At 39.6% G+C, this 23775-nt stretch overlaps 1 protein-coding gene across 1 annotated transcript in view; it reads left to right on the plus strand.

The window, feature by feature from the left end:
• The window catches only part of LOC139718358 (uncharacterized), a 41792-nt gene extending 25728 nt beyond the window's left edge, over positions 1 to 16064 (plus strand). Inside the window, exons 5-12 of the mRNA XM_071629831.1 lie at positions 345 to 412; positions 1898 to 2012; positions 3301 to 3422; positions 4571 to 4769; positions 6654 to 6725; positions 9458 to 9628; positions 11016 to 11088; positions 14866 to 16064. Of these exons, the coding sequence (XP_071485932.1) occupies positions 345 to 412; positions 1898 to 2012; positions 3301 to 3422; positions 4571 to 4769; positions 6654 to 6725; positions 9458 to 9628; positions 11016 to 11088; positions 14866 to 16064 (2019 nt within the window). The remainder of the gene's footprint in view (positions 1 to 344; positions 413 to 1897; positions 2013 to 3300; positions 3423 to 4570; positions 4770 to 6653; positions 6726 to 9457; positions 9629 to 11015; positions 11089 to 14865) is intronic.
• Positions 16065 to 23775: the final 7711 nt, after the last annotated feature.

Below are 23775 nucleotides of genomic sequence, written 5' to 3' on the forward strand. Positions count from 1 at the left end.
TGGAATTTGTACTTTTCTTGAAAAACTGAATTTTTTTTTTGAAAGTTGAGTTCAGAGTGATACTGTAAAACATGATATATTCGCGGCATGAAATTTTCGCGAATTGGAGCAGACAGCCTTTTTTGTGGCATGAAATTTTCGCGAATTGCTTCTGGCATTCAATGTATGTAGTGTAGACAAAAGCTTTTGCGTGCATTTTAATTTCGCGAATTTTGGCGCACGCGAAATTCGCGAAATTAAAATGCATGCGAAAATTCCTCGTTTTACAGTATTCAACTTCGGTATATGGTGGAGTGATTGACCCTTTTTCTTTGTGTGTGTGTCTTTCTATCTGTCCCTTGTAGACTGAACATGTTCCATTTTATGGGCAAACCAGAATGGATCAGTTGAAGGAGATCAGGGCTCTCACCAAGTAAGTTTAAAAGAGGCGTAATATATGTGACCCTGCACCTCAAAACAAAACAAAAAGTCGCCAGATATGAATTTTTAGTTAAGACCATATTCTGAAAGAGCAGACTTTAAGCTTTGAAATGATGTATTACTCAAATCAAATGGACTCTCCTAACCTATCTAAATATTGGAAAGAAGGCACAAGCTCAGGAAAAGTGTGAACTGAGAAAAGAGGCTGTGAAGTGTAGTGTCTATTCAAGCTCTTAATCTTTACCAAACTGTGCTGGCTGTGTGATGAATGGGACAAAAAACATGAAGTAAACCACCAGAGTAACAACAATGAAGGGATTATCAAATTAAACTGAAATTAAGCATGCCTCATTAACACATTCTGTCCATAATTAATTCCAACTTTCAAAGCAGTAGTACTATCCTTTCAAAAGTTACTAGAGTTGAAAGTGAAGAGTGTGGACAAGGTTTTTCAGAATTAAATGAAAAAGGGATTCTAAAGACACACCTAATCACACTATTCTACCAAAAATGTTCGAGATAAACTGCTAAAAAACACACTTTCCTGCCCATTTTATGATACCAAGTTTTAGCATAATGTAAAAGAAGACCCGCTCTTTCAGAAAATATGAAAAAGTCAAGTTCGACTAGGTTGACCCACTTCACTTATTTTCAGTCCTCACGCAAAATCAGTGTGTGCGACTTTATGTTCGTTTTGAGGTGCACGGTCACATATGTTTGCGGTATCCATGTTGTACTTCTGAGGACACACACACACACACAGACACATAAACATTGATAATCTTTCTCTAAAGGTATAACAAGCATGTGTGGTGAATAAGCTGTGAAGTTTTCGAGATCTTCTTGGCCAAAAAAAAAACAACAACAACAGGAGGAGGCCAGTATTTGATGGGGTCTCCCGTTGTTTGACTGTTTGCTTAAGGTAGTGTATGTACCCTGAGACAACATCTTTATGCCTTGTGTTATCAAGCATATGACAACTACAAGTATGTTCAACATGCACTCTTTTTCACCATCATTTTGCTTATACCTAAAGATTTCATCTACATAAGTTTTCAAGTTGAATGTTCGAAAAATTCACAGGGTGTACCAGTAGTTGGAGTGAGTAGAATTCGGTTTTTAATGAAGATAAACCAAAAGACATTGAGCACCTGTGGTAATGCAGAACACTGGTATACAATCAAGCTGCTTTTGACCTGTTCCCAATGAGATTCTGGTGGCCTGTGTATTATTAAAGTCTGGAGATTTCAGAATTTAGTGTAGAATGGGTTTAGAGATGGGTGGTTTTTTTGACAGTCTTACTCAGTACAGCTGTTGCTTGAAAATCCCCCCCCCCCCTCTTTGTCCAATTACAATCAGCAAGCTTGTACTACTTCACTAGAGATGCAGAATTGTTATTGATGAATTCAGACTGAGATTGTCGTAATCTGCCTGATCTGAAGCATTTTTATGAGTTTTTTTAATCCTTCCCGTGCAGATACCGTCATGAGAACATACTGACTCTGACAGCCTACTCCATCCACGATGACATCCTCTATCTGATCTTCCCGTTCATGAAGAATGGCTCGCTGGATCAAGTGCTGGAGGGAAGGGTACGTCACTCAGCCATTAACTTGTCCTATAGAGATAATTCCAATTCTCCTTCTTTGAGGCCATCTTCTCAAAATCTCCCACCCTCACTCTCAAGTTTGAATATCTCCTGCTCTTTGTATGCATTTCCCTGCCTAAGGTGTACTTTTAAAAATGTTAACTTTCTTATGCCCTACTTCAGTTTTGTCATATGTGTTCAAAATCAAGGCTACGATAGCACCAGAGAGCATCAACATGTATCACCATAGAGCTTCCAGGGCCCTTGGGCAAGCCCTGGACCCTGGCCACAAGCTCAAGGAAGGTTGCACTCGTGATATGCGTAGCTCTGCGCACACACTATTGTGCATATGTCCACACGATCACAGTCTCCATTTTGCAAGGGGGTTCAGGTGGGAGATTCTCCTGTTTTAACCCTTTCTGTGCCAGTGCATCAAATTCGCACACGTTTTCTCACACAAATCTATGGGCAGGCAATTCGGGCAGCATGCAAAGGGTTATGAGATGCTTGGAGTTGGAGTCTCTTTGTTCCTTGCAACAGGTTGATAACCTGCCAAGTCACATGCTATCGTGCTGCAGGCTCTGCACTGTACCACTTGTTATGAGGCATTGCATCTGAATGTAAGACTGGAGATGTTCGTGTGTATGATTTAGTAAATTTTTTGTCGCAATTATGGATGTTAGGACATCAAACTTGCTTTACAAATCTAATCCATTTTAGCTCACCAGAGCCAAAAACTCAAGTGAGATATTGTGATCTTTCATTGTGTGGCATCCATTTTCGCCCTGAGTAAACCTTAAACCAAAGTATGGATTTTCACCAAACTTTGCAGGAAGCATCCCTAGAGTGATAGAATAATATATTTAGTACAAATGGGCAAATATTTATAAGATATCTGTAAAACCAGAAATGCTGAAAGTAAATACATTAGTGAGTGTAATCTTAAGTTTGGTTATGGCAGATCTATTGATGGCTTCCTTGGGATGGGGCCCAATTTGGGGACCTGTTTTGACATGTTGCTTTTCTTTTGGTAAATGCATGGCAAAGTTGTCTACACACTTTAATAGCAGGTATTATCACCAGTATCATAGAATGTACAAATACAATGTAGACACCATACCCCCCCCCCCCAAGTTTGCTATATTCCTAGGTAATAGTCTACAAGAATATGTGAAAGGTGCTACTCAGGTCAGGTGAGCGCTAGATCCACTGGGTTTCTTTCATCAGCTTGGAATTCCCCCCAAAAAAGTGAGCTGCCTCTGAAATTTGACTCCTTTCTCACCATGCTATAGGGTCCCCGTGGTCCCCTGGAGTGGAATAAGAGACACCACATAGCCGAAGGAGCAGCCAGGGGTATCCACTTCCTCCACACAGCGGTAAAGGGAAAGCCCCTTATTCACCAGGACATCAAGAGGTATTATACATAAAGCACATTATGCTTGAACCGCATGCCAACCAGCTTTCTGCAACAAGTGGAGACATGTTTTCACTTTGTACAGTGTACAATTTGTAGTTATGGTGTACCTGCTCTCTAATAGGCAATATACCGGTAGCCATTCATCCAATTAAACCTACATGTAGTTTAACGAAAGTGAACACTCTGCACATTTTTGACAAACATATCATTTTGATATTTTGCCTGTTATGTGAAACTGTTGTCACACATTGAGACCTCTACCAAGGGAGGAGGTTATGTTTTCATTGACGTTGGTTTGTTGGTTTGTTTGTTTGTTTGTCCATATACAAAATAACTCAGAAAAGTTGTGCACATATTTGGATGAAACTTGCAGGAATGGTTGAGAATGACACAAGGAACAGATGATTAAATTTTGGTAGTGATCCGGAAATTTTTATGGATATTATGAAAGATTTTCAATATTTTGGCAGGTACGGTCAATGAACTTGGGAGTTCAAGCTGCGCATTTTTTAGGTTTTCATACGTGCGCTACAGTGCGTGCTCTAGTTTTTGCTAGGGCGAGATGCACCGTGCAGCTGAGGATTTATGACTTAACGAGGGTTCTATGCTGAGTATTGGGAAATCGGGTCATTTATCAGCATGCATACATACGTGAGGGTGGAAGTCACTGATCTCTATGGAAGAACACGATCATTGGTGGAAAGTAGCTGCTTGGCGGAGGTCTGTGCTCTCAGAGTGCTTTTATAGTTAAGACATATGCTGTACACCGTACTAAAGACCTATTAGGAGAAGCATGCATTATGGCGGAGGCTTACCAGTCGCCATAGTGACATTTCTAGTTTTTGTTCGACAGCTGATTAAACCTGGAAGTGGCAACAGAAATATAAACTGCTTCACACCCTCCCCCTCCCCCCCCCCCCTTATGGAATTCCTGGATCCACCCCTGGAAAGCATGGCATTTACTGTATTCCTACAAGATTCACACTAAACACCTATGTGTCCTCATCGATATTGAGTAACTATGATTGCACAGTGAGGGATACATCACAGACACTTTGAAGAGAACACAAGTTTGTACATTGTGGATGAACACCCTCTTTTCCTTATTCTTTTCTCTCTTTTTTTTTGCTTGTCTTTGTTTTTAGTCCCAACATTCTCCTAGATGCAAACTTTGAGGCCAAGATCGCCGACTTCGGACTCGCCCGGCAGGGCCCCACCAACGGCAAGGAGTACACCTGTGTGAAGTCGCGCCTGGTGTTTGGCACCAAGGCCTACCTACCACCAGAGTTCTTCAACCAGACGCGGAGGCTCTCCACTAAACTGGATGTCTTCAGTTTTGGCGTGGTGGGTAGAAAGAATATCCCTCATGTTGAGTTGGTGGAGTTTGTTGATTCCAGTGATGCAAAACGGACTTTAACCCGTTGAGGACGGTTTGATTTTGCTGTAACACGCATTTTCCATAGCAGCTTGCCCGAGTATACTTGGGACTAGTCCTCAACAGGTTAATGGTGTGATATTGATGTGAATAGTCACTCTGAGATAATGTAACTTGACCGATTTTAACCATCCCTTGGTGTATATGCAAACATGAACAGTTAAGTTTTTACTACAGGTACTGTAACTATCAAATAAAGTGGCAGTAGGGTAATCCATACATGAATGTAAATTATAATGCAATAACTGTCATTTCAAAATAGAAAGAATGAAAGAAAATTAATGTTTGTCATGGCATACATACAATACGTTTTATATTGTGACCGTGCACCACAAAACGAACAAAAAGTCGCACCACTTGATCTTACGTGACTACTCATAAAGGTGAAATGGGTCAACCAAGTCAATCTTGACTTTTTCATATTTTCTGAAAGAGCTTTCCTTCTTCTACATTATTCTTTAGTTTGGGATCATAACATTGATGAGAAAGTGTGTTTTCAGCAGTTTTTCTACAACCCTTTTATGGGGGAGAATATAAAGATCGGGTATGTCTTATAGTCCCCTTCTCATTTCTTGAAATGCTTTACACACTCTTCATTTTCAAGTCTAATAACTTTTGAAAAGATAACTCAACGCCTTTGAAAGTTGGCATTAATCATGGACAGAATGTGTTGATAGATCATGCTTGATTTCAGCTTAATCTAATAATCCGGTGGTTTACATCCTGTGTTTTGTCCCTTTCATTGCACAGCTAGTACTGCTTGCCCAAAATTTAAGCGCTTGAATAGACCCTGTACTTCAGAGCCTCTTTTCTCAGTTCACACTTTTCCAGAGTGTGTGCTTTCTTTCTAGTATTTAGATAGGTTAGGGGAGTCCATTTGAATTAAGTTATACATCATTTTAAGGCTTAGAGTCTGCTCTTTAAGAATCTGCCCTTAACTAAAAATCCATGTCTGTCGACTTTTTGTTGGTTTTATGATGCAAGGTCACATACATGTATATTTTTTATATGTGACCCTGCATCACAAAACAAACAAAAAGTCACCAGACATTGATCTTTAGTTAAGGGCAGATTCTGAAAGAGCAGGCTTTAAGCTTTAAAATGATGTGTAACTCAATTTAAATGGACTCTCCTAACCTATCCTAATATTGGAAAGAAAGCACACTTTGGAAAGTGTGAACTGAGAAAAGAGACTTTGAAGTAAAAGGTGTATTCAAGCGTTTAATCTTTACCATGCCATGCTTGCTGTGTGATGAAAGGGACAAAACACAGGGTGTAAACCACCAAAGCAACAACAATGAAGGGATTATCAGATTAAGCTGAAATTGAGCAAGTGCTATTAACACATTCTGTCTATAATTAATGACAACTTTCAAAGCAGTAGCATTTTATCCTTTCAAAAGTTATTAGACTTGAAAGTGAAGAGTGTGCAAAGGATTTCAAGAAATTAAAAGGGGCCTCTAAGACATACCTGATCATTCTACTCTCCCCCCCCCCTTTCAAAAAAAAGGGGGTTGTAGAAAAACTGGTGAAAACACACTTTCCCATTCATGTCATAATCCCAAACTAAAAAAAAATAATGTAGAAGAAGGATAGCTCTTTCAGAAAATATGAAAAACTCAAGAGTGACTCAGTTGACCCATGTCACCTTTTTCGAGTCCTCACATAAAATCAAGGGTTGCGGCTTTTTCTTTGTTTTGTGATGCACGATCACATACACTGTAAGTTTTTTGGGATGAATGGATTTTCTTGATTAGTGAATACTCACAGCAAGCACTTTTCTCCTTTGACAGGTTTTGATGGAGATTGTAACTGGAGAAAAAGCCCCAGCAGCCAAACCAAGATTCAGCTATGACAACCTCCTGGTAAGTGTTCACCAAGTGAGACAAGTGCGCCATGTATCATTTCTTCCCTGTTTTTATCTGACTGCAGTAAAATAGCCTTCATTTTCTTGATCCTTTGGACTCTCCAAGTACTCATATTTTATTTCTACTGCTTCCAGAACCATTCCATATTTTTCTTCCCCTCTCAGGAACAAATTTCCCAACTGTATCTATGTTCAAATTCATGAAATTCTTCCGTCGCGATATTTTCACTGCAATTGATATTTACGTTGATGTAGGGCAATTTGTCAATCAGTTACAATGTATCTATGTTTATAGAAACAATAATGTGGAAAGAGCAAAGTGGATTGAGAGAAGCATGTTCTTCCCTTCTGAAATGAACGACTGCAGTGTCCAGAAGTGATAAAAGAGAAAAACAAGGTATCAGTATCCATGTCACGCAGCAGACATTTCCTGCAATTGTATCTTCAGCTACATGTGTACTTTGCATCCAGGGAGACAGTCACTCACTAGTACTTTCGATAAGGTGACTGCCAGATATTTTTGTAGAACACCGAACTTTCGTTTTGGCACTGTCTCAAATCATTATAAACCAAGGAAGTCTCAATTGCTGCGACCATTTTTGGTATCAAATGTCATAAGCCAATGAGAGCAGTGGTATTTCTCGTTTTTGTTCTGTTTCTTCTTTTTTTTCAGCTAATGAGTACTGAGTTTCATCAAAAAATATAATAATATAGAGTATATAAACATGTCTAATTATGCCTTCATCTGTGTGACTATGGTTCGCTTTGAACAGTCCCTTAACCCTTACTGTACTGGGCTATTTGGCTCCATGAAAATACTGGGGGGGGGGGGGGCCTGGGAGGCCCCCCCCCCCCATTGATCTCGGAAACGCGATGTCCGATGAACTTGAAAATTTGCATGCTGATAGATCTTCGCATGCTGAATCTGCTGGTGTAATTTGTTTTAATCAATTATGCAAATTTTTGCATAATTAGCTAATTAATTATTCATGATGCATATTTTATGCATTTGGGGGATATTTTCATGATTTCAGCCTAAACAAGTACAAAATCATGTGAAAACTGTGTCATAATGAAGAATGTTTCCCAAATGTGAAATAAATCAGAGAGAGAAAAAAAAATGAGAAAAAACAACTTTTTTTCTTATTTTTTGTATTGTTTCTATTTCTTATGTTTTCTATTGTTTTTATTTCTTATGTTTTCTATTGTTTTATATTCCTTATGTATATCATGGTTTCTAAACTTTGCCCAATTTATTTCAGAACAATATAGAAGCATGAACCAAGTGGAAAACCAATTCCTGAGCAAAATTTATAAAGTAATGCAAGCCATGGGTTTATTGACAGTATGTAAACTGTACACAAATATACAATTGTATGCAGCGATTAGCCGTTTTAATGACATGCGCATACTAATTGGCCCATAACACCCCCTAGGTAGGTCCGATATGGACAAATGTGGTATCAAAATGTGCGCAAGACTTCAGGGTAAAAAGCCATGAAGCGAGAATCCGAAATTCCCAGCGGTCGCGATGCAATCGCCAAAAGTATGGAGGGGGGGGGGGCCTCCCAGGCCCCCCCCCCCCCCAGTGCAGTTAGGGTTAAAGCTGAATGTCTGTGTGATTAGGTGTCAGATTGCAAAAATTACATTTGCTGTTGTTGTTGTTGTTGTTATTTTACTGTTATAAACCACCATTAAGTGTTGTCCTGCATCACAAAACCAACAAAAATTTGTCAGACATAGATTTTTAGTTCGGGGCAGATTTTGAAAGAGCAGATTTTAAACTTTAAAATAATTTATAACTCAATTTAAATGGACTCTCCTATTAAACCTATCTAAATATTTGAAAGAAAGAACACACTGTCTCTGGAAAAGTGTGTACCTAGAAAAGAGACTCTTAACCTGTTTAGGATGAATTGATTTTGCTCTAACACACATTTCCCATAGACACTTGCGTGTGTATAATCGGGAGTAGTCTTCAACAGGTTAGGTGTAAAGTCAGCTATTTAAGTGCTTAATCTTTTATAGCAAACTGTGCTCTGCAATGAACAGTACAAAAAAAACAGAATGTAAAAATCCTTACCAACAACAATGAAGGAATTATCAGATGAAGCTGAAATTGAGCATTCCCTATAAACACATTCTTTTCATGATTGATACCAACTTTCAAAGCAGTAGCATCATCCTTTCAAGTGTTTAGAATTGAACATAAAGAGTGTGTAAGGGTTTTCACGAAATGAAAAGGGGCCTCTATAACATACCTAATCACACTATTGTACAAAAAGTGTTCTAGAGAAACTTCTAAAAACACAATTTCTTGTTCGTTTTATGATTCTGAACTTACAGATAATGTACAGTAGAAGAAGACTTGCTCTTTCAGAAAATGTGACAAACTCAACATTGACCATGTTGACCCGTTCCACCTACCCGTATTTTTGAGTCTCCATGTACAATAAGGGCGTGCAACTTTTTGTTGGTTTTGTAATACATGGCAGGGGCGGATACAGGAATTCCATAAAGGGGAGGCGCCTTTACAAAGAAACGAAAGGGGGCACATGCCCCCCCCCCCTTTTCCCTTGTATATACTTTGTTTCAGCACAAAATAAAGAGGGGGTACAACTCTGGTGCCCACCCCTCTGGATCTGCCACTGCATGGTCTAAATGAAAACAGTTACCAGTGAGGGTTACTGATCGTGTTTTCCCTCTGGGTAAATAACATTCCCTCCATAGACAAGGTGTGTTGATAAGATCATGAGTCAACACCTGGGTGATGACCAGAAGATTGTGGACATCCTCGTGGACCCCAAGACCCAGAACTGGCCTCCCATGTACGTCTTCAAGCTCCTGACCCTGGCCCAGAAGTGTACCGATGACTTCAAGAGACGGCCAGAAATGAAGGAGGTGAGTTTCTTTGCTGATATTATTCTGTTTTTGAGTAGAATTTTGCCCATCTGTGAGCTTCAAGATTTGTAATGGAATTAGAAAGCAAATATCCAGAAAGTTGATCTTATTCAGCAGGTGGGATGTCTCACTCATTTCATGTTATTAGAACAGCATCCACTGCTGATTCTGGTGGAGTTTTCATAAAAGTGTTCCCTCTCCTTGGCTTGTAAACAGGCTAATTCTGGATATATTTACAGACAAAACAAAGAATGTCATTGATCCTGCGTCAAAGAGAGGTCTGTCTATGAGTATAATATAAAGTGTGCTATGCTACTGGAGACTACAACTTGACAGACACATCTGAGATCGAGTGTACACAATGCCAGGCCAAATATCTCTTCATCATCAGTGTTTGTGTGTCAGGTACAATGCACATGTATTTCATACTACAGGAGACTTTTTGCAATTGTCTCAGGGAAAAATGTTGTATTGTAAATAGAATTTAATTTGAAGTTGAATTTGACTTCGAAAAGTTAAGTGCTTAAGCTTTGCTCCCATGACAAATGCCATTTTTAAACAAAAGGTAATAATTTGCTTCTATACACAAACCCTGTGAACCAGCAGTTTGCCTGGCACCAGAAGGGGTATATTGGTGACAGTAGTTAGTAGTACATTATTTCCGGCCATGTAGGCTGTATAAAGTACTAGTATCTTCCAGGGCTAGCTGTAGTATTTGAATGTCATGAGAATTACAAGCGCCTAAACAATGGCCCAAGAAGCATGGGACTTTGAAGGAAAGTGAACAGCATTATTCGTTATGAGATGGCGCTGTGTGCAGTACCACTGGAGTGTAACTGCCTGCATACTGTAATAACTCAACCATGGTGAATTGCTACTATTGTCCTTGACTGTATTACTGCATGCATTGTGCATCGCATTCATCACTAAAGACTCCACAGGGTTCATACAGGTCATTGAAATCAAGAAAGTCTTTTTCCAAGCCTTGAAAGTCATGAAAAACTTGATATTTTCATTAAAAAGTCAAGGAAAATCATGGCATTGCAAAAATTATAGAAGTTTATCTGTTGTTTGTGTGAGATGTGTATGTATTCCCTTTGCTTCGCTTTGATTTTATATCAAATTTTCAGTCTAATATGCAAAAAAAAAAAAATTATAAAAGTCCTGGAAAGATTCTGGCTAAAAAGGTCATGGAAAGTCATGGAATTCAATTCAGGAGAAAGAGTATGAACCCTGCTCCAAGAAAAGCTGCATTGGGTCTGCTAGAACACGTTTGGTGATCACATTCAGTAAAGCGCCCTCGGAGGTATGTAAGAATTGCAGTCAGGACTGACCACTCGTGTACAGTGTGACCCTGTGCACTTGTTTTCTCTTCTCATCACTGCAGGTGGTGGAGACTTTGGAGGAAATGAGAGGAAGGATTGAGGATGAGGAGAGGTGTAGACCGTCAAGAAGACAGGGTGAGAAATGTTGTCCTTCATTTTAATAATAAGCCAGTTTGGGGTTCCTTGTTTGAGCATGAGCAGAAAAAGGTCATTTGTACCTGCACAGCATGTTGGTTTTTAAATTCACTGAGATATTTCACTGGTTATTCAAGTGATCCCTATAAGTGGTGCTTGCCGGCACATCCACCTGACAGCGGTATTTGACAACATCAATAAAAAAAAAGACTGTTAAAGGGAACTCAAACCCAAATAGCAATGTGGATTGAGTGAAAGCAGTAACATTAGTAGAACACATCAGTGAAAGTTTGAGGAGAATCGGGCAATCGATGCAAAAGTTATGAATTTTTAAAGTTTTGGTGTTGGCACTACTGGGTCAGGAGACTACTAGAGGTTATGATGTATGAGTGGACTACAATATAAAGAAAATATAAAGGGATTTCAATAAAAATTCATTTTTCATGAAAATTACACATTCCATCAACTTGATACCAACATAATGTTAGGGGTAGCACTTATTCCCCCTGCTTTCTGAAAGCGCCTTGTCATTTTGATAGAAAAGTGATTTTTTTTTGTGTGTGGAATTCCTTATATGTGACCCGCTACAACAAAATGATCCTAAAGTCGGGCGAGGTCGATTATTTGAAAATTGCATGACACAATTCCCTAATCTTTCTGCTTTAAATTGATATATAACACATCTTATAAAAATAATCGGCTGCGGAGATATCGATGTCTAAAAGAGAGCATGTCAAGACGTCTGGGAAATCACTGTTTCGAGAAAAGCGCCCTAAAAGTTCTCCTTGCGACGCAATCACAATCAAGAGACACGCAAGTCAGTATTCACCTCCGAACAATAGAAGTTAAGCCCTAGCAACCCCCGAAATGCTCATTCAAACACGGCGTCGGCGGTCTCCTCACCGACCAATCAGTGACCAGGATGTCAGGAGAAGCGGCTAGGCATAGCGCAACCCGCCCGCACGCACCAGTCGACTGGGCAGTGTGCGAGCTTCACGCTTCGGTTAGCGGAAAGCAGCAAACTGACCAATGAGATCACTCTGGTCGTTGTTAGGGGCGGAGCCTATGTGTGGCGCTCAATCCAAATGTTCGAACCAGTTTCTGCTTCGTTGAAACGCCAAAAAAACATGGCCCAGAAAAACGCTATTTTTTGGTCTTTCCTTTCATCATTTCGCTTCAAAATTTCGATAGATGATAGAAGACATGTCAGACTCTAATAATATGTCAAATTCAGAAAATCGTAAGTTTTGACCAATTCTGATGCTCTAACTTCAAACTCGATTTTCACGGCTTCGACCGTGCGCGACTTTAGGACCATTTTGTTGTAGCGGGTCACATATATTTTCTTTAGATTGTTGTCCACTCATACGTCATAACCTCTGGTAGTCTTCTCATCCAGCGGTTCCGACACCAAAACTTTAAAAATTCATAACTTTTGATTCGATTGTCCAATTTTCCTCAAACTTTCATTGATGTGTTCTACTAATGTTAATGCTTTTACTCAATCCACATTGCTCTTTGGGTTTACGTTCCCTTTAATACATTCAGTGCAAAATAATGAAATGGATGCACTCCAAAGTGCTAATTGATGGATCATTCTGGTCACCTGGTCTACGCAAGTTCATCCTTTGTTTGAACATGACTGATGAATTCCATAAATTGTTACGTCAGGCAAGCTTATGCCTTCTGTCGCTTGAAAAACTAGTGGAGTGCCTAATCAACTGAGAAAGAAGAAAGGTCATTTGTACCCATGTGCTCATGAGCTTACCCCGAACTGGCATATATTACAGCATGTCCCAAAAAATTACAATCAGATTATCGCATTGATAACTTCCAATATGATTAAATTTTTTGAAATGCTACATGTACTTAAGGGTCTAAAAATGTAACATCTTAGCTACACATTGTATGTGTTTGCAGAAAAACCCCATTCAATTTGGTTAAGTGGTCATGGAGAAATATGGATGGTTGCAAAGCATGTCGTGGGTCTGATTCTTTCAAGTTTAGCACTTAAATGCTCTTGGAACTGCATAATGCGTGAACACAATGGACAGAACTTGGAAGGAAGGGATTCCTGACATGCTCTACAATACTCCTCATTTCTCTTTGACAACTGAAGCAAATCAGATGGGGTTTTCTGTAAGATATGGGTAATAAGTTATAGTTTCATACCCTGAATTGTATTTGTATTGATTCACTATTTTCAAAGTTATCATTGCGGAGGGTCCCATTGTATTTTTTTTTTTTTTGGGGGGGGGGGGGGAAGGGGGAGGGGAGGGACATATGGTATATATACACTGTACATGTAGCTGTGCTGATGCACAATTGTGACTGTGCATCACAAAACCAACAAAAAGTCACATGCCCTGATTTTTCGTGAGGACTCAAAGTAGGTGAGGTTAGTCTCCCTAGTCAATCATATGCTCTGTATATTTTCTGAAAGAGCAATTCTTCTACCTGTTTCTGCATTTTGGGATTGTAAAATGAAAAGGAAGTTGTGTTTTTTATAGAACAGTTTTTGTAGAATACAGTGTAGTGTGATTAGTTATGTCATTGAGGCCTCTTTTCATTTCCGTCCGTTGAGGACAGACTGATTTTGCTACAACACACATTTCCCATAGACAACTGCCTGAGTATACTCCGGACTCGTTCTCAACAGGTTAAAAAAACCTTTACACACCCTTCATTTTCACCTTTTATAACTTTTGAAAGAATAATGCCACTGCAATGAGAGGAAGAATAGTAATGAATAGAATGTGTGAATGGAGTGTGTGAAATTTCAGCTTAACCCGTTAAGGACGAACTGATTTTGCTACAACATGCATTTCCCATAGACACCTGCCCAAGTATACTCGGGACTCCTCCCCAACAGGTTGATATGGTAATCTCTGCACTGTGGTAGCTACATCCTGTTTACATCCTGTTTTTTGTCCCTTTCATTGCATAGAGCACAGTTTGTTGAGAATAGACCCTGAACTTCAAAGCCTTTTTCCTCAGTTCACATTTTCCATTCCATTAACATTTCTTTCCAGCATATAGATAGGTTAGGAAAGTCCATATGTATCGAGTTATACATTTTTGTTACAAGCCTGGAGTCTGCTCTTTCAGAATCTACCCTTACTTATAAATCCATTTCTAGCGACTTTTGAGTGGTTTTGTGATGCATGGTCACACTTTACTATGTTTGAGGCATTGCAAATTTAGATGGACACAGAAGTAGGGAGAAATCATCACAATGTGGTTGTAATTTTGCTCTTCAACGCTAGTGTCATAGAGTGGTGTTGGAAGCATTGTGCTCTTATTGCATGTCAATTCTTTGTCAGTCTGTCCATTCTTTCATAGTTACTTTCTGTTACTAAAATTCATGAACAACGTGGAAGTATCAAACTGTAAATTTGTGGATTTGCATGTAATATAAAAGGACATCTGTGATATGAGGTCAAAGGTGTAAGGGTACAAGGTCAAGATTTTAATTTCAGGCAAGGCTCAATTCAACATTTTGTGACAGTTTTCATGACTTGGTCGTCAGGTGAGATATAAAGGCACTTTAACCCGTTCCATACCAAGTTTTTTTAAATGCCCATGGACTTAAAACACCACCAGGTTCCTGTACAGGCCACCAGGTTCCTGTACAGAACGGGTTAATTTTGCCAATTCAGAAGGGGGAGGGGCTTGAGGAGAAGGTCAAATCAGTTCAGTAGAGAGCAGAATGTATCTAGCATTGATGGTATTGTGATGGATGTACCTTGGATGAGCAAAAGCCTTCTTTTCTTGCAGGGCTCCCGACTGAGAACACGGAACCGATGCCGAGCAGACCGGGGGAGGAGTCTCCAGACTCCAGTTTGGATCCAACCTGTCTGGGGATGCAAGGAGAGAGTGGGATAGTCGGAGGATATCAGCCATCAGAGACGGACAAGCTTCACAACGAGGGGGCCTCAAAGCAGCTGGACAAGACCAAGGTTTCCCAGGAGTATGGCCCAGGCGTGGCACTCCTGGAAGAGGGACCAAGGCTGGCCAACTTGAGGAAGGCTGCAGAGACGGAAGCAAACTGCCACAAGGATCTGGAGGATGAGTTCCAGAATTTGCACCTCAAGCAAAACCAGCTGGATGGGGATGGGATGCAGCCACAGCCTGGGCAGCCGAGGGCTCGACAGGTGCCATCCTATGGGCAGAACTATGAGTTCCAGGGCATGAACGGAAGGTACATTCATCGACCAATGCCTCACAATGTTCCTCCACACCAGAGCCACCCTGCCTCCTGTCGTGACTTGAGAACCCCTTCTCCAGGGTCATCCTACCCAAGCGATTTGCAGTACAACCATGTGGGCTCGTCAGCCCGAGAGACCAATCAAATGTACTACCCTGATGCCTACAATGGAGGTAACTTGCCCATTCCACAGCAGTACTACCAATCAGGGCCTGCAAACATGCCCTCAGGTTCTTCCTACAGTGGGCAGGAGTGGTACAACCAGCAACAGAGCAGATTCAGTCCAGAAGTGCATCATCAGCCAGGACCTCATCCTCCTACACTACCCACAGGCATGCAGCAAGATAACCGAGGAGGGCCCCTGTATGTCCAGGACCGGAGCTATCACGGGTCGGCATCCTCTGGCTCTAATGCATCCCCATCTCCCATTTCATTCCCCTCCTCTTCCTCCTCTTCTTCTTCCTCCTCCTCTTCCTCGATGTCTTCATCATCCAGCCTTAACAGAGAAATCTTGGAAAGACAGCACTTCCCCAAAATGAAGACACTCCATCTATCTATGTACGGTTCCACCTTCATGTCAGACCAGACAGTTCCACAACCATACTCGCAGCCCACCTCAAGTGCATCGGAGGGTCGTGGGACATCAGTTGGCAGTGAAAGCACCACTGAACCAAAAACAGATGCTAGTAGCGGCAGAGATTCAGCCGATTCATCTTTGGTTAGTCATCCAAGGAGAGAACCAACTGAGGGTACCGAGCCACAATACTAAACCCCAAGGGACCATCTTAAATGAGAAATGAATCATGGCTGTTTGATTGAAGTGTACAGAAGCATCTCTTAGCACTTTCTTTCCTTTGAAATCTTCCTTTGTTGCTGTATGCTTCTCTCACAAAATACAAAGCCCCATGACAAGATTTGATCTCCTGAGGTCATTGGCAGAAAAGAATGGAACAAGTACAGGTGGAGGAGGAGCCAGGAAGATTGTCTTGAGGAAGGAGGATGCCCCAAATTTGGCGAGGTGATGAGGTGTGAGAGCAATTGATGCAAGAGTGAGGTAAATCCAGCCACCCTTGCCACAGGGGACTAACTCCCAAAAAGAAATGGAGGAGAAAAAAAAGGTTCTATGTCATTTGAAAGTTGTTTAAGTGTTGGGAGAATTTAAGAATTATATTACAATCAGAAAACAAAAAAAAAACCCCAAAAACATAAAATTATGTGGTGAGTTTTACAAATGAAAAGCTGTGCTTCCACACCCTGCCTACCTTGGAGATCATGGCTCAGAGTATTCTTCATAAATACAGTCTCTAGGTTGTTGTAGGTCGATTTTTTTTTTTTTTAGCAGAACAGATGTCATTTCATTCATTCTAGTGGATTGTATGCTAGTCAACTCTGCCTATTAGTCAGCGGCACATAAAATGTCGAATAATCAACAATTAAAGTTGATGAAAATAAGAAGTCCCAGCGGACAGTGATACTCTAGCAGGTGTTATTCCTTCGTACAGGAAGATGTCCATTTTGCTCACTCCTATCAAGATCGACTTGTATGAAGTTGACTATTTCTATAGCTGCCAAGCACACACTCTGCTTAGTAATCTGCACTATTTACGTGTAACATTACAAAGTATTGCTGGAGTCACTTGATTTTAGTGATAATTGTTGTTTGCAACTATAGTAATTGCATGACTATAAGATGAAGCTTCATTTTTTTAATGAAATTATCAGTGGCACATTTTTCCAGATGTTGCTTTCAGACCAATGTTGTAATGTCTGTGTATGTACCGAAGCAGCTTGTGTTTTGTTTGTTTTGTTTTTTACTCCTGGGTGCAACATAATAAGTGCCATGCATGAAGAAATTTTGTCTTGATACTAATTTTGATGTGTCACCTAATTCTCGCAAAGTCTCTGCCAAATCAGATGACAGAAATTTAAAAATTCTGAATAAAAAACAGGGTAGATGTGTGTGTTTTTCAGAATGTCCACTTTAGTTGCATGCACTGGTAAAATGTTTGAAATATAGGTGCAACCAATAGGCTGTTGGAGATGGCGTGAAATTTGTGAGAACGTGCCTTTTTCATATTTTTTCAATTCAATTCAATTCAATCAATTCAATCATAGTTTATTTCCAATCATCGAAAATCAAAAAAACATAGTACAAAGTATACATGTGATGAAATATTGTTCAAACGTTTGCAAAAGATTCATGTAATATATATACGAAACAATTTATAGAACAACATATAACATGTACAATATTTAGGAAAAACACTGTATAAATACTTCGTGGGCGAGCGGAAAATAAATTCGATTATGGAAAATGGTGATCCACTAAAAAGCATAGCTTGTCGGAGGTGGATCGCTAGACAAATAATGAGTAAATTGTATACTATTCTATAACAATATACATGTAATTATTTTGAGATACATATGCATATATGCATATGCACTATCCCAAATATCTGGAGGTTTTATCTTTGGCTAGATAAGCAAAATTGTCTCGCTCTTCTGTGATCTCTTGGATAACATGACATTCCATACTGCAAATTGGTAGTATTTCCCTCCATACATTCATACTCTCTTTCTTTTTGTTTGTATGCTTGTTTATTTGTTTTTTTATTCGGGTAAAGATGTACATAATAGAGTTGTGTATGGGAGAGTTGTAAGGCCTTCAGATTGGATAATTGAGTCTAGGAAGCATAATTGTTTTATCTTGAAATGCTGTGTAATGCAATGTATTTAAGTAGAAAATATATCACATTTTTATTCTGTGTCATATTCCAGTAGAGTGTGTTTCATGTACAATCATGGCTTTCAATTAGATCTACAGTGTATGCACGTATTATATGCTATATATTTGACACAGCGTGTGATCCGCCTTTATAACCAATGATTTTTAATCATTTTCAGCCGAGTGATCTTGAGAAATACATCTTGGTGGATATTTTTCAACTGTCACCAGTGAGGAAGTGTACAAGGTTGGTGGTGATGTCAAATATGTCCTACTACTGTGGACTGTAATCACAACAAAACACTGCTACATCAACTTTCTTTATAACGTTGTAAATTGTCCTGCTCCCTAAGTTCAAAGTTTATGCATTTATTGTTTTTCAAAACCTGGTGGGGGAAAAAAATCCTCTTCAACAAAATAATGTTACTGGTCTAGAGAAGTGTTCTGAAAATGACAGCCCATCGTAGTGGATGTCAAATGCTTGCGTGGAATCTAGTGTCATCAGAAAACATTTTGGAGGGGTTGTTGTGTACTTGAAATAAGCAGTCAGGGCCAATTTGGCCAAACAGTAGCAAAGATGGGGAGCCCAGACTTGTCAGTGTGTCCAGCTAGGCCTCGAATTGCCCCTTTAAACCTGCCTGTGGGTGATTTCTGCCCCCACCTCCACCCCCACTCACAGCCCCTGCCCCACACCTAGCCCCCGCCCCCATTTTCGGTGGCAGTAAAAAACAAATTTGTAAACAAACTAATCCCACTTTTGTGTCATGGAAGCGCACAAACCCACAGGATTCTGATTAGTAGTTTGTGGCTGTTCCCCTGTAGTGTCGTCTGTGCAATTTAATCTCCTAACCTTATAAGCATTCCTCTCTGTTTCACCCCAGCATCATTTAAAGTTCCCAGTGTTAACATATATTATCATTTATTAAGTCAATCCTCGTAAATATGGTAAATATATACAGGCTGTATATACAGTATATCGATGTATAATTTATGTATATATGTGACCCGCTACAACAAAAGGATCCGAAAGTCGGGGGAGGACAATTTTCTGAAAATGACATGACATTATTCCCTTACTCTTCCACTTTAATGTCCTATATAACATGACTCATTTAAGTACTCGGTTTTGGAGATATCAATGATTTTGTTAGCACATGTCGAGTGGTTTGAGAAATCAGTGTTTCAAGAAAACCGGCTTCAAAGTTTTCCTTCCGACGCTATCATGATCAAGGGGAAGCAAGACAGTTTTAACCGTTTGACGGTAGAAGGTATGCTCCTAGCAACCTCCACGATGTTCATTCAAGCTTAGCGCGAGCAATCTACGCACGGCCAATCAGTAACCGGGATGCCACGCACTGACCAATGAGATCATTCCCTCGTTGCTAGGGGCGGAGTCTAGCTGTGGCATTAAATCCAAATCTTCGGACGCGTTTCTGTTCCGTTGAAAGTCAGAAAATCATGGCCCAGAAAAATGCTATTTTATTGCCTTTCCTTTGATCATGTACTAGTAGCTTCAAAATTTCGGCAGATGATAGAAGATGCATTAGACTACAAAATTATGTCAAAAACAGAAATCCGCAAACTTTGACGGATTTTGATTATTTGACTTCAAGCTTGATTTTCTCGGCTCACCCGTCAGCGACTTTAGAATCCTTTTGTTGTAGCGGGTCACATATGTATATGTATGTACATATATATATATATATATATATATATATATATATATAGATAGATAGATAGATAGATAGATAGATAGATATATATATATATATATATATATACATATATATATATATATGCATATCAAATAAGGATAATTTCATTCAGGAGCAGCAACTGCAATACTATGAACAATATGAAATATGTGGTCTGTGGATTAGGTTTTAATAAAATGTACTAAAGATTAGATGAGCTTAACGCATGGACAACTGTGGATCAACAGGAATGAAGAGCAGATGAATCTGTTACTTTCCCCCCACTATCTCAAGTAATGGAATGTTTTTTGAGAGCCATGATGTGGGAGAAGGTTCATACATGTATATGTAATAATTTTCTTTTTTGAATGAAAAAAAAAAAATCTTTTTAAGTTATTGCTTGTGTAATCTGAGTTTTCAGCTGCTGTAATTATTCCAACATTTCATGCTACATGAAGCTTGGTGCAGTGTCACTTTGAGTTAGCTTAGCCTTAGAAGTTTTAGTATAAATCCAGCAGGTACCTTTGTGCCTAAGACAAGTCTATTCCAAGCTTAGAAGAGAAATAGATTGCATTATGTATTGTGTGGTCTATCAATAATATATTCTATAATTTGTCATTCAGATCAAAATTTATTTTCATTAAAGATATGGTGCAAGATTCAAAATGAGAGACCTTCCTCATTTCATGTGTGGTTTTTCAGTTTTGGAGATTTTTGATTAGTGGTACCCAATGATGTACTCAGCTGTCAAAGGTATCATTGCATGATTTGTACAAGCTATAACCAAAATATTAACTCAATGTTTGTTTTTGTGCACTTTAACAGCACACACGTTCAAAAACACTACATTACAGGTAAAAAGATGGGCCTCATTCATCAGCATTTGCACTCGGTCTGAAGGTGAAAACATTCTGAACCCATTAGGCACTTAAATGCCTGAAACTGCCCCATCCATTTTTAAAAATAGTTTTACATTCATATTTTTCATATGTAACATATAAATTATGTAATTTGAAAGAGGTCAAAGATTAACAAAAGTATGTCAGAATAACTTCTGTGACATACCATTTCTCTTGGTAAAGTCTTAATATGCTTTCAAATGAACAACTTATAAACATCAGGGACGGATCCAGGAATTCTGTAAAGAGGGGGCGCCTTTACAAAATTAAAGGGGGGTGCATGCGCCCCTCCCCCAATTTTTCTTCTTTTATTTCTTTTGGGTCAACAAAAAATAGAGGGGGGTGCACGCCCGGGGCGCTCATCCCTGGATCCACCATTGAACATGCATTTAACTATTTTACATCATTTACAAAGTTGTCAAAATGAGAGCAATATTGCTGTACCTTCCAGGGGACTATAAGCCATTATGTGCTAAAGGGTTAAGAGCTGCTGCTCAATCAAATTGCCGAAAACATGAACTTCATTTCAATGCACTTGCACATGACAGTATCTACAGCCTACAGAACTCACGTTTTAAACAGGGCATCCACGTTTAGGGTCTTCACCTAGGAGGCAGGCATGCTAGAATAGTCTGCATATTATTGTTCTGCGTACTTACTACTCCACAAATGAATATGTGTACAGAATGTAAGTACTGTGTATATATATATATATATATATATATATATATATATATATATATATAACAGCAATTAGTTTCTGCTCGGAGTCCTAAGAAAGTATAGATTCACAACAGTAGGTCAATATATACATATACATGTACGTTGTATATATGTATACAAACACACACACACACACACACAGATACACCACAATATCTTTTAATTCCGATCAAAAGTAGTAGTTTGAAGCAACACACTATAAACAAACATTTTTTTTTTCTTCAGTTTTGAATTTTATTCAAATCTCTTATCATTTATAAAACAAAAGGAGGGCCCATAAACTAAATTGTCAACATTATCATGTGACCAGACACAAACACTTAGGTCTCTTAGTAGATGCCTAATACCACCTACACATTGGGGGCACATTCAAGGGTGGAATAATGATAAGATTCAAGGGTGGTATATCCTACGGCAACAATGTCCTTGCACAGTATAATCACACAATTGAACACCTTTTTTTTTAATATATGTCACTCAAAGCATACGACAATGAATACCTCTAACACCAGAAAAATAAAAGTGTTATGCAAATGATGCCCTACATGACATCAAGTGTATCTCGGAAGGCCATCGCTCCCCTCCCATTCCCCGCCCCCCCCCCCCCCCCCCCCAAAAAAAAAAAAAAAAATGTACAACCAACAACCATCCAAATCCTTCTGAAAACAGCTAGGCAGGCAGGACTAGAAAGAAATGCTGGCAGCATTCATCTGCCTTGCATTCATCCGCCTTGCACTCAGCATAGATGATGGACAGTCAGGATGAAATGTTGCTGAAATTGCATGCTGTCACACTCATTTTTTTTTTATTAGAGGAGAGAAAGAGATAATACAGAAAGAGCAAGAAGGAAAGACAATAAGAGAAAGATAGTGAGGGATAGAGAGAGAGAGAAAGAAAAAAAGGCTTGTGATAGATTAATGCGACACCAAACCATGGGAGAATGCTCAATGCTCTTGGTTCAAAGGCTGATCCTCAACAACATAAATTAGCGCCAGCACCGAGTAAAAATTCTCTTTGAGATGTCAGAAATCGAATCTGTCTCAAACAGTTTGAACCTAGGTCCTGGCCAGGTAGGGCCCCATCTCATACATTTAACATTTCAGCTGCCACATGCAGTTTACATTGTCAGTAGGGCAAGTCATTGAGCTACCTAATTCACTTATTCCCCACAGTTAGTCCCATTAGCTTCTGCTGTAATGATGAATGGGCAATGAATAGCTATATCTGTTATGAATTGGCACATGTACACACTATCATGTGGTAGCAAAATAAGAGTTTTGAATGAAACCAACCAAAGGCGATAGGTATCTCCGTGCATCCACATTCGTTTGAAGTAGCTCTATTCATGGCAACTTGTCCACACCTTTCATCTTGGAAACATCCTACAAGTTTACCATTATCTCCCACAAAGAACAGATACTACAGTATAATGATAGAAGCAGGGAGGTGGGAGGGAATCGCATCATAAAATCATTTGAAAAGATAAAACCTGAACCTTGGATAAGCAGCTCAGCACTTCAAGAGTCATGAACCATATGGGCACATTGTGTTTTGGGAGTATTTTCTTTTTCTTCTCTTATTTTTTTATTAATCATTTAACCCATTTTCAAAGAAATTCTAAAATTCTCATAGACTATGCGCAGGACTAACCACATCTCCATAGTCAATGGGTTTATATATCATTACGTCACGGGATGGAGAGCAGCAGCAGATGCGGGAAAAAAATTAACATCTGACATTGCACGCATACTGTACACACTGGACGCTTGCTGCAGAGGAACAGCCATATCATTTGTACATCTCTGGCTGCTTGAATTTGAAATCTTAACATTTCCAGCGTCAGACAAGCATCGCCATTTTCCATCAACTGAGCAGAAAGGATGCACAAAAATGAAAACTTGATGATAGAGTGCACATCACTTTGTCATTTAGTTGCACAACCAGGTGCATGCTCGCCGGTCACCATCACGCACAGTTATGGACTTGCTTGCGCTGCTTTGGCAATAGTGATGGCACAGCACACTACATCATCACCATGTGAGGGTGCTCTGTGCGCAAAAGACTACAACATGCAAGTGATATCTGAGTAACATATCCATGCAATCTTCTCTCCAGTCACCAGCACCATCTTCTCTGCAAAGTCTGCTTCAGACATTGCGTGCCTGCTGTACCCTGCATCCAGCGACAGCCTGGTCCCACCCCCACACCCTTAGAGCTTCCAGCAGTGCCTCCTACTACATGACCCTCACACACAAATGTACAGAGCCCCTGCATGTGAATTGTAACCACCCCCGAGACACACGCAAAGCGAGCCTAAGGTCGCACTTATGTGTACTTGGAATAAAAACAAAACAAAACAAACAAAACGAAACATGCTTTGAAGGAACTGAATGGCACAATGACATACTTATACACTTAAATCCCCCTTCCCCCACCCCC

The sequence above is a fragment of the Diadema antillarum genome, unplaced genomic scaffold (genome assembly GCF_040938485.1).
Source record: "Diadema antillarum isolate AM-2024a unplaced genomic scaffold, OU_Dant_1.0 scf00000093, whole genome shotgun sequence".
In the NCBI taxonomy this organism is placed as follows: Eukaryota; Metazoa; Echinodermata; class Echinoidea; order Diadematoida; family Diadematidae; genus Diadema; species Diadema antillarum.